Below are 12,322 nucleotides of genomic sequence, written 5' to 3'. Positions count from 1 at the left end.
CTTGTACAAAGAATAAAGTTTTTTATAGGGCTATACACAATCATTCCATCTTGGTGAGGGCCCTAATCACACAAATGCTCTCTGTTTTTGTTTTTTTTCTTCTAACCCAATTAGAAACTTAGATTCAAAGACTCAATGGATACTGATAACTAACCAAACCCAAGGACTGGAAAACTGTTCGAAGCAAATTGCATACTGAGTAACTAAGTACACTAGTAGTCCCTGGGGCCTAACGTGATTTATACATTTTATCTACTCTTATACATTTTATCAGATAATTTTAGTACTTAATCCCAAAAATGAAGCATATCAAAAGCTCAGGCAGACCATACCACAAGAAACAGTATGAATTGAACTTCTACCATTGAAAAAATCTGAAAAAATCTTGAGGGGCCATAGAAGTTTTGGATTAAGTTGGTATTTGTGTTTTGGTCCACTTGAGCTTTGGATATGCATTAATTTCAAGCTCAGCCCTAAAATGAGTTGGAAAAATGGATGGACGGCATGGATAAACCACATGAATTCACAGTGGGCCCAACAGAGTTTACTCGGTACAATAAAAGGGCACCGAGTAACACTGAGTAACTCAGTAGGCAATCCGATTTCAATCCTGTCAGCCCGGGTACTGGTACTATATGACCCAATCCCTTAACAACCCTAATTACAACTCTTAAGTAGGGCTGTAAATAGGCACTCGGACTCACGGCTTCCCAATGGATCTGGCCGAATTTTAACAGGAAGGACCCGTTAAGAAAGTCGGTCAGGTTCGGGTCTCACCTTTTGGACCGGTTAAAAATCTAGTCTCACTCGGTTCCACGTGATTGATCTGATTAAAATCAGGTCAGGTTGGGTATACTTGGGGCCTGGTCAGGTTCAATGAATTTTAATCGTAAAATATTGATTATTTCATGTAAGAGAGACCATTTATCCACCACACAAGTGTTAAAGTGGCACCTGTGTGTGCAATTTAATTCATCCATTGGGTGGGCCCTGCCATGTAAATGCTCTTATTTATCCCAAACTCAACCCTAAACCTAGATATGCGCCCAATCCATCTGATGCATTAGGGCTTACTAGGGCTGAAAGTCTAGCGGGTTCAACCTAACCAACTCGATATTGGATTGGGCTAGGGCAGGATGTATCAGGACCCGATAAAACTTGGGTTGGGCTCGGGTTGAGGTCTCAGGTTGCGCGACCCAACCCAAACCTGATCAATATATGAGTTATAAATTATAATCGAATGCAGATCGTCTTTGTTAAAGGCACCGGAAATTCCAATGCCATCGGGTCTCATTGGTCCACGTCATTTCCGATGACTCAAGCTAATAAGATACATCAGATTTCTCTCTCCCTGATAGATTGCGTGCTAAAAAACACAACTTTTAAAGTAGTTGTCCTATATTTTCACTTGTTTGTTTAGAAAAAATGAAGCTTTTTTTTAAATGATAAATAACTACCTATATAATTAATAAAATTATAGGTATAAAAAATAAGATATGTATTGAAATATAATAGACTAATATATCGACCCCGCTTGGGTTAGATTAAGGCTGAGCACCAACCCAACCAACCTGGCCGACTTTCAGCCCAATCGAGAAAGATTGCAGTATTTGCGTGGAACAGAGAACCATTTTTGGGGAAACCATTGTCCATGGACAATGGCATTTTAACCAACCACCGTGGAAACCTTTGTTTCAAGTTATCCAAACATCCAAATCGCTCCTTTTGTTTACTGCTCATGAGGTTCTCATTAAAGCCGTTAATGGCGCACAGATGGTTGATCAGAAAGCAGGAATGGTGAAAGGTAGTTCATTCAATGTGGAAAGATACACATACTACGAGGCCCACTAGATGGACCGTCCATATTGATCCGATCCCTGCAGAGTGTAATCAATCAATCAGCTGCATTCCTGTCACGTGGTGTCAAAATTGTTGAAGTTTCAAATTTTGAAAACAAGAAATGGTTAGGTTTTTTTTAGAAAGGGGTTGGCAGAAGGGACGGGGTTTGGCTAGTGGTCGGTGTTGTGGACCCCACCATGATGTATGTGTTTTATCCACGCCCTCCATCCATTTTGAAAGATAATTTTAGGTCCCAAAAATGAGGTAGATCTAAATCTCAGGTGGACCACACCATGGGAAAACAGTAGTGATTGAATGTTCACCATTAAAAACCTACTAGGGCCCACTTTAATAGTTATTTGACATCTAACCTGTTAATTAGGTCATACAGACTTGGATGAAGGGACAAAATATATATCAGCTTGATCTAAAACTTTTGTGGCCCCCAGGAAGTTTTTAATGGTGGGCGTTCAATAAACACTTTGCGGTCCGCTTGAGATTTGGATCAACCTGATTTTTTGGCTCATACGATAAAATGATCTGGAAGAATGGGTGGAAGGCATGGATGAAACACATACATCATGGTGAGGCCCACAGAGCACTGACCATTAGCCATTATTTGGTGTAACTTGTTGATGAGTTGATGCATATAGTACAAGTTACAACTTATTACAATCTACAAGAAGCTTGACATTAATACTAAAATATGCCATGATTATGCAACTATGACATCGCGTAATAATGGCGTGTGCGATGATGCATAAGCGATCTGAGCCATGGTATGCGATTATGCAATCACATATGACAATGCTGTCGGACCCGAACCCAACCCAATTTTAACGGGTCCAATAAATGGGACGCTGAATCATTAAAACCAGGCCGGGTACCCCATGACAATCCCAATGAGTCAAACAAATTGTACCTCCGTTGAAATGCTGACACAGATCTCACACACACAAGCAGAGAGAGAGAGAGAGAGAGAGAGAGAGAGAGAGAGAGAGAGAGAGAGAGAGAGAGTATCCAAAATTCAACAAGACAGTCAATTCCAATCTATATAAATGAAGACACAATCTTCAAAATCAACTAGTTTCATTGAATGATAATTACTCAAAATTGTGAGGTTAGTCTATACAGGAATTGCATCTTTATCAGACGTCAAAAACGTTACACAAATAATCAAAAGGCCTCGCAGACCTCACGCATGTGTATAAGGGAGCACATCTACACACGCAATCCCATCAACTCCGTCCAATCATCAAATTGGCCACAATGTTATAAACCAAAGGACGACTTAAATAATAATAATAATAAACTCATCACTTTTAGCTGTCCATTTGTTTCATAAACTGCAGTGCACCCATTCAGTAAAAAGGCCCAATTTTCGGGCAACGGCATGTACATGATGGGACTCACTTGATGGATAGCTTAGATCTCGCACATGTGCCCAACTTTGGCACATGGGTTGGCTCCATTTTACATGTGTGTGGGCTTAGCTACTCTCAATAACTAAAGTAATAAAAACAGGAATGAGAAAAAAGAAGAAGAAATACGCTGGGTTAGTTTATCGAAAGTCATGCTCCTGTGTTCCCCAAGTTTAATTCAAACAAGTTCTTCTTATTAGTGAGCACACAGAAGGATGAGATCATGCACAGCTATATCCGTTTATATTGCTGATCCTAAAAGATAGGAGCTATGTGTATCAATCTACACCAACTATGAGATCCTATCTTTTAAGATCAGCAATCTAAACGGATACAGCTGTGCACGATCTCAATCTTTCTGTACGCTCACTAATACTTCCATATTGTTTGTGCCAGGCTTCTCAGTGGTATTTACGTCGGTTTTCGGTTTTGGTGGAAGTGGATTCTGATCAGAAAGCTGCTTACCGTCAGTCTCCTTCGCCATCCGCAAGTTAAGGGCAGTGTAGACAGACATCCCAGACAAAGCAACAAGGGCCCCGCAGATACTCACCACTCCAGGGTCTGATTTAAAAATCATGTAGCCTCCAAGCATGATAACACAGGTTTTAAACTGGCCCAAAACAACATGGGTAGTTGCGGATGTTGCTCTGCATGAAAAACTAAGTCATTGAAATAGAATAGGTAACAAAATCAAGTGGTTTGCAAATCTCACATGTTCATTTACATAGGCACCACATGCATCCACGTTGCACATGGGTGTGAGATCCAAAATCGTCCATCAGGTGGCCCCCATGGCACCAAAAAATCAGGCTGGGTGGGATACAGTTTATGAAATAAATGGCCGGCTAAAAAATTGATGAAATTTCCTAAGCCATTGATTTGTTTCTAACATTGTGGCCCACTTCATGAATGGCGGCCAGATTTTATTGGCCAGGGCAGCTACACAGTAGGAACCATCTGATGGGCAGCTTGGATATCTAACTTGCATGCCACGTTGGGACATTTGGTGCAATGTAAATGAGCTGGCTGCCTAATGGGATTAGCAAACCTCCACAAATCAAAATTTCACCCACCCAAGTGCTAAAGCCCCAGACCATTGAAGGAGAAAACCTAATAGAGCTGAAGCGAGGATAGCAGACGTATTCCTACCATCCCAGTCGAAGGACAGCACACCAGGTGGGTCCAACCATTGCATCAAAACTAACAAGAATAAGATGGTCACTGGGGTAGTCTTCCACATCAACCTACAAGTTTATTGCTTGATTTAGTATGTGAATTAAGAGCTAGAATTCTTTTGAAATTTATGGGTTTTCAATTTCTTTTTCTTTCTTTTTTTAAACCAACTAAGAAGAAAAAGAAGATTACTTACGCCAGAGCAGTCCAGTTGCCTTTCTGTTGCAGATTAGACCATAGGATTTTATTTATAGCACTAGGCACTATCCAAATTAATGCAATACAAGCACCAAAAAAATGGAACTGTAGATCCGTAACGGTTGCCACCGCCACACCCATTGATACAACGGTCAAGGCCAAAACCTGCACCATTCCAATAAGCAAATGAAAAATGACAACTCGAATTCATAAGCTTGTTTTTTCAGAGATGCTCCAATGCTCTCAGAGCACTATATGTTACAATGCTCCTGGTTGCATTGATTCGCTTGGACAATCCAACCATTGATCTGATCTGTCCACTACGTCAGAACACATTTCACAGCCTACAATGCAAAATTTTCATGGATTGGATGATCCAATCAGTCCTTGATAAGGCCTTATTGTTATGTAGACATCCTTTTCCAAGTAATGGATGGGATGGCACTGATTGCCTAACATAAGTCATGTTTAGAATCATAAGGTAATCCATGATGGTCACTAACAAATAGATGGATCAAATTGTTAATTTAATGTATTTTTGTGTAAATGATCTTGACCATCCATATTAAAGGCCATTGATCAAATATTCATACTCTCACAGAGATGTGATATTTGCATCATAACCTATGAAATGTGTCTTGGACATAATACACAGTCCAGATCAATGGATTGGACTCTCTATGTTTGCATCATAACCTCTGGAATGTTGACTTGGACATGATAAACAGTCCAGATCAATGGATTGGACTCAAGTATCCAATTCAACTAGGAGCAATATAACTTACAGTAGTTTGAGAGCACTGGAGCATTTCTTGTTTTCTAAGCATAAAAATCAACCCACATTGTTTCAGTCATAAACATGGTTCTTAATTATCATCTGATACCAAGACAGCTGAGCCATTGCAGTTTTGGCGGACAATGAAACAAGTCATCATGCCAAAACAGGACTAAAATCAACCAAAAAGGAATGAGTCAGGATGAGTTGTATCGGTTTCAGTCTCCAGGCAATTCGGACACTGAAACCATTTTTTAGAACCATGTCGTATGGGTCTATATTGAATGTAATGTGCAGCTCCATATATGCCTGAACATGTACCCACGTGGCACGTACATAGAATGTCCGATCCCTGGGTCCCACTATAGGGGTGCAGAGATACAAAATAAGTCCTGTCCATTCACAGCTGCAATGTACTAAACTGATGAAGTGCTAACCCAATTTTGTTTAGCCATACATTTGTTTCGTACGCTGGCCTACCAGATAAAGGGAACAGCCTGATTTCTTAGGCAACAGCATCTACACAGCAGAGCCACATGATGAATGGCTTGGATGTTCCACATGTGCACCATGTTGCCTGCACACATGAAGGCATGTTCAGGCTATACAAGTGTGCAATTAGCAATCTCTAATAAGAAAAAATGAAAAGAAATTTACCATACCCACCTTAGGTAAGGAAACTGTCCTTCTGAATAGGATGAACTCTGCCAGAACAATGGTCGGGGTCACAGCGATCTTAGCCATCTGATAAAACCCCACACTTCACACACACACAACATTAAAAGAGAAATAAAAGAGACAGAGAGAGAGAGAGCAAACAACAGGCACTAGTAAAGTTAATTTCATGAAGAACTGGCAATCGGCACAATAACCACGAGAATAAGAAGACTGAAACCACACCTGTTGTACATTAAGCTGATATTAGCAAAGCCCGTCGATAGAGCCATGACGGCACCTAAAGCGAACAAAGAAGAGAATGGTGTGGATCTCGAAGGAGGAGAGACCGGAAGCAACGAAAACACATTAAAGATGGCAAGCAAGAACCAAGCCGTCGCGTAGTGGATCAATGTGAGACAAATTGGGAAATCGAAACCAATCTTTCCCAGCACCTATAGACCCCAATACAATGTTTGAATGTTCAGAGAGAGAGAGAGAGAGAGAGAGAGAGAGATATCATTTGAAAAGGATGAGATACGACGGTCCACAATCTTAGAGCTATTACATATTATATGGAGCTTTGCTAAGAGCACACATGCATATGCAATCAAGTTTGTGTCAACGCCACATATGCGCCAGCATGGCACAAACATGCGAGATCCATCCATCAGGTTGGTCTGACTTTCTACGTGGTTTCCCAAAAATAAAATCTGGTCCAATCAGCATGCGGGCCTAAATATTGGAAACAGATGGATGGTTTAGAAAAGCTCAGCCAAATTGTTCGGAGCCATACATTTGTTTTGCCTACTGTGGCCCATCTGAACAGTGGATCAACCTGATTCTTGGACCTATTGTGTAACACTGGCACGTATGGCATGTATACTGGCTTTATTGAACATGTGTGCGGGCTCAACAAAGCTCTATTATATGATCCTAAAGCTGATGGTATGCAGTGTCCTTAGAGCCTTGAGTTTGGACAAGCGGGTCATTTGGGGCATCAAGCGGTCCACCAAATCAGCCCAAATCCACAACACTATTCACCCAAATTTAATTTCAATTTTTTCTTAGATATATTGGGGGAAATGATATCGAATTGTTAGGTATATGTATAACATAATAGGACACAAAAGTCTCGAGACTCTGTATGCTAAAATGAAATGCACCCAAGTCACAAGATACGCAATACACCAAGGTTGTAAATAATAGTAAAACCTACAAATCTGAGATATGTTAGTATTACATTTATTCTAATAAATTTATTATTGATATTATATAGTTGGAAAATTAAATATAAAAGGTTTGCTGCCAATCCCAGTTTGTCAAGTTCATAAATCCATTAGACAACCCAATACAATATTGTCACCAAAGAGTGAACCGTTATACTACCATAAACATGTTCAAAAATAAAAACCAAATTCATATTTGGAATGTTTACATTTTTCTAGATTTTATGTATATTTTTTCAGAATTTTTCAAACCAATGAAAAATAAAATCCCCCCCCCCCCCCAAAAAAAAAAAAAAAAAGGGGAGTCACACCAATACTCAATATCAGTAATGGTGGTGACCGTTACATCCACCGTTACCGATATGAAACACCTTGAGCAGCCATGGTCGTGCCTCAAATATACCCATAATGGAAGCTCCTATTTTGCAGAACTTTGATTCTTTTTATTTTACATTGATTGTGAACCCTTCATATATTATCTTCTTGATTGTTTACTCAAAGACCAACAATAGAATAGTTAGGATTGCTCAAATCAATAGGAGTTTTCAGGAGTTGGTCATACGTGCCAGGGCCCATCAGATCAACAGCCTGTCCAATCTAAATTTTGATGATACCGCAAATATACCCTCAACTCAAGGATCATCTACAAAATACTAGACCAATTTGTTGCTGAATGCGGTAAAAGAAATACTTGGAATGATCAAAAGTGGAATAAGACAAACCAATTTGTTCGTGATGATTATCGCGACGGCAATTATGAAGTTGAAAGTCAGAGCCACGACTGGGCCACAAAGGCGTTGTTGTTGCCGTTTTGCACCTTCTGATGCACGGAGATCATTGTAAAGGGACCCACGCAGTTCTTCCAATGATCGGCCTGTTATTTTAGATGAGGAAACTCAAAATAGCACCGTGGAAGCCATAGAAGAGTTACAAATGCCACAATTCAACACACATAAATATATCCTACAATACTCTCAAGAGAATCAGTACAACTCAGCAAACCCACTAGCTGATCCCAAAATGCTTCGGCATTCATATTTCAAAATTTGGTGGGAGAACAAAAAATAAATAAAAATAAGTGAAAAGACAACCTGGTATGTAAGAGAAGATGAATCGTAACACATTTGGCACAACAGCGCGTGTGAGGCATAATTAGAGATGGACAATGAGTTACTTGGTAGTTGGTACACTGGCACATGTGATGCATTTGAGGCTATTGGAGATAGACAATGATATATGTTGGTTTACTTTGAATAAATTTATTTTCTTTTATCATGGGAATAGGAAAGCGCATTTCTAGTGTCCACTATCATGGGATCCTTACTCTTGCTCCGGTGGTAGACTCTGAGGAGTTTCAACACCCAGTCAAGGGTTCGAGTACCCATAGGTGGTGAAATCCCACTACGGCGTGAGTGTGTGTGCATGAGTAAAAAAAATTTTGTGTGTGTGTGTGTGTTTTGATAGGTGAATCAATCTGTAATATATCCTTCTTTGTAAAGAAAAAGAACACATGGCAAAGATGTAAGAAACAAAGGAAAACAGAAGGTAGAAACCAAAAGGAAATCATGGAAAAGGGAGTGAAATGCTCAAACTTGTACTAGTAGATGACCTCGAAGAAAGAAAGCATCATATCTAAAAGAACAAAATATCTACAATATTCCTAAATAAAAGAACATCTATTTCTATTACCAAGAAGGATTATTTTTTTTTAAAGGGTTCCCAAAATTTATAAACTAGCCTCATAGCAAAAGACAACAATAAACTGATACCGAGCGGCGCCTTCGTTACTCAGCAGTGGCTATCTCTGATATACAAGAAGATGATCTCCACAGCCCCAAAACTTCGAAGAAGCCCATTTGATGACATTGAATGACCCCCCCACCCCCCCTTCAATGATTAGAGGATTGGCATCCCATGACAAAACAATGGGAAGCCCATCACAGAGTAATAAGATATCCACCTCATTCGAACTAGAAACATAACTAGGACTGGAAAACGCCATCAAGACCTCTCTCATGATAGGACAATGGCGGAAAAGGTGGTTGACTGATTCCTCACCTTCCCAACACATAAAGCATATGCTCAGGGGCACAAAGTTCTTTTTCTTCAAATTATCCATCATCTAGATTTTGATTGTAGTAAGCAAAAGCTTCCACCCTCAGCAGTATTCCACTTCTCACATTGAGTAAACCTTGTTCCCTCCTTTCAAATATGGCTGAAAAAAGATTGAGAAGAGAAGCAGCCACCCACTGACCACTTCCAAATCCTCGTCCCACTCCTTAGTATCGAGTAGCAGCCTTTCAAAAACATAGGATTTTTGCTATCTTTCAGATTTTGAAAGGTAGGCTCCCATGTACATGTTGCCCCCAATAATTTTGTAGAATACTGAGCAAAGTTCCATTTTCATAAGGATGAAAACAAAGGCCAGAGATTCACCTCCCACCCAAACAACTTTTTAAAAAAGCTTGTCCCTCTCTAAGCACCTTCCCGCTTTGCAGGAGAAATAGCCATTTTCTCCTCTCAACTTACTGCCCTACTTCAACTTTTTCTTTCTTGAAAGGTAACAGTTATTAAAGAAGCAAGAACACCAGGCAATGCAAGCAAAGGGTTGTAAAAAAAAAAAAAAAAAGAGCACTATACATCCCAACTGAGAAATCTGAGAATGTTGGACAATCACCTCCCTTGATTTCAAACAGAGATTTTGCTAATATTGTATCTGCACACCCCACCAAACTGGCTGGTCTTTAATCCTTTTCTGAAAAATGTTCTCCTACAAATTGGTTCTCAGGAGAACCATTTGAGAACCCAACCCAAGTGATGTGTTAATGACATCAAATCCATCCATCAGATGCGTCACTTCATGAAACTTTTAGGTCCCAGAAATCAGCCTGATCCAAAACTCAGGTAGTCAACAGAAAAGGAAACAAAGTGAGAAGGGACGCCCACCCGTGATTTTCACCAGGACCCACCTGAGTTGCAAAACAACCTGATTTTTTTCCAATCCTTAGTCCAAGCTGGACGAAGGGTCTGTATGGCCTGGAATGCGTATACACATCATATGGAGGGTTCTCACGAGTTCTCATGAGAACCAGTTTGCAGGAGAAAATTTCCCATCCTTTTCTTTTATATCTATATGACCTTCAGCTCACAGCTCATTTAATTCCTTTATTCAAATACCCAATAGAAGTAACAAAGTAGTCCAAAATTACAAAAGATGAGAAAAGGAACCAAAAGATGATGAAGAAGAAACGCTCTTACAAACCAGCTACTTCAAATTCCATGGATTTATACAGTAATCAGTTCCATGAATTATATGTAAAGCATTTAAACAGAAACGGAAATAGAACTACGAATACCCATTTGATTGAATCTAGCAAATACGAAAACATACATAAATCAAACTACAAAAACCTTAAACCTCAGAAAATCACAATCAGCTCCTTCAAAAGCAGAGCAACAGCAGCAGCAATTAATGAATAGAATTTAAAATATGAGAGGAATGAAAAAGTGTGAAAAAAAAAACTTAAATAAACATCCAACAAAATACAACTGATGAAAATAATACTTACATGAATTATGAAAAATTACCCAAAAATCCTGTTGAACCGATGTGCCCCCACAATAGATGAACCATGCCTCTGCATGTGGAACTTAAATTCCAACAATCCAGACCGTTAACCTGATGTGCCCCCATTCATATGAACCATGCCCCAAGAATCACCCCAATGGGAATGCCCTAATCCTTCGCTATGGGGCTGCAAAATAGACTGTTTAGAAATCTTGCAGCAGATGGTCCACATTCAACGAAGGAAGCATCAAAGATCGGGCAACTAGGATTTTCCAAAACGGGAAATATTCAGCCGCAGTCAATTCATAGAGGGGCCCATCAGATCAACGGTCCAGTCACCGGAAAATCACCCCATTCAGAGTAAAAATCCTAAATGAGGGACCCAAGTTCCAGTATAAACTCACACCCATTTGATTGAATGAATAGAACATAAAATCATCAAAAGATTCTAACAATGCATGGAATCATTCTCAACCAAATCGATAGAAAATATCAGGAAATCATAATAATAATCTTCCAAAAATACAGTACAAAAGGACCCAGAAAGGAAATCGCAGAAACTCAACAATCCAACAAGGAAAACTACAGAAATAAAAGAAAAATCAAATCACATTGTATTCAAAACAACGGAAACTACAATACCCATTATGTTGAAATCAAACCTGCTTCTCCAGCATCACTGTCTTTTCGTTTGATGAATCTTCTTACATCTCTTCCAAAATCAAAAATTCCCATTTTAAGAAAATGGGTTTGAATGGAGAGATATGGAAATCAAAATCATCAGCTAAAAAAAGAAAAAAAAAATAGAGAAAAATAGGAGTATATATATGAGAGAAGAAACAAGAGATGGGTATTTGAGTTTTAGAAAGGGAAGGAAAAGAAAGAGAAGCAGAAGAGAGAGAGAGAGACAGAGAAACCGGCAACGCTGTTTGAATCGGCTCTGTCGCTGGATAAAATAATAACGAGAATTACAAAATCACGGACTGATCCTCGCGCGTGTATGTGGCATGTGCGACAATCTGACGCGTGTGTCGAAATCCAATATGTTCGTTGGGTGGGCCCACAGTGACAGGATTGCCTGTGACCCGGGCACTGAAATCGGAATGCGTACTAGTTACTCAGTACGCTCTTATCGTACTGAGTAAACTCTGTTGGGCCCGCCGTTAATGTATGTGGTTTATCCACACCGTCTATCCGTTTTTTCAGCTCATTTTAGATCTTGAGCCCAAAATTTAAGTATACCCAAAGATCAGGCGGACCATATCATAGGAAACAGTTGGAATAATGCTTTCCACCGTTGAAACCTTTTAAGGGCCCACATTGATGTTTATTTCTCATCCAACCTGTTCATAAGATCACACAGACATATATGAATGGAGCACAAATATAAGCTTGTTCAAGAACTTTCGTGTCCCCCAAAAAAAATTCAATGGTAGACGATCAATTCACACTGTTTCCTGTGGTG

General features: G+C 39.6%; 1 protein-coding gene across 3 annotated transcripts; it reads right to left on the bottom strand.

Moving 5' to 3' along the window:
- Nucleotides 1–1,636: 1,636 nt before the first annotated feature.
- Nucleotides 1,637–11,668, bottom strand: LOC131257926 (nucleotide-sugar uncharacterized transporter 2-like). Of its 3 annotated transcripts, XM_058258875.1 has the most exons (8): nt 11,520–11,668; nt 8,012–8,163; nt 6,307–6,515; nt 6,073–6,166; nt 4,630–4,796; nt 4,334–4,504; nt 3,726–3,907; nt 1,637–1,877 (listed from the first exon to the last, which is right to left on the bottom strand). In XM_058258875.1, exons 1-8 carry the CDS (start codon nt 11,590–11,592, stop codon nt 1,810–1,812), a joined length of 1,116 nt encoding a protein of 371 aa, XP_058114858.1. In that variant the 5' UTR covers nt 11,593–11,668; the 3' UTR covers nt 1,637–1,809. The 3 variants fall into 3 exon arrangements, with proteins under 3 accessions (XP_058114858.1, XP_058114857.1, XP_058114859.1); XM_058258874.1 differs by lacking the exon at nt 1,637–1,877 and having other exon boundaries at nt 3,561–3,907; XM_058258876.1 differs by lacking the exon at nt 1,637–1,877 and having other exon boundaries at nt 3,561–3,907; nt 11,500–11,634.
- Nucleotides 11,669–12,322: the final 654 nt, after the last annotated feature.

This window comes from Magnolia sinica, chromosome 10 (assembly GCF_029962835.1).
Source record: "Magnolia sinica isolate HGM2019 chromosome 10, MsV1, whole genome shotgun sequence".
NCBI lineage: Eukaryota > Viridiplantae > Streptophyta > Magnoliopsida > Magnoliales > Magnoliaceae > Magnolia > Magnolia sinica.
This window is presented reverse-complemented; position numbering and strand designations above follow the sequence as displayed.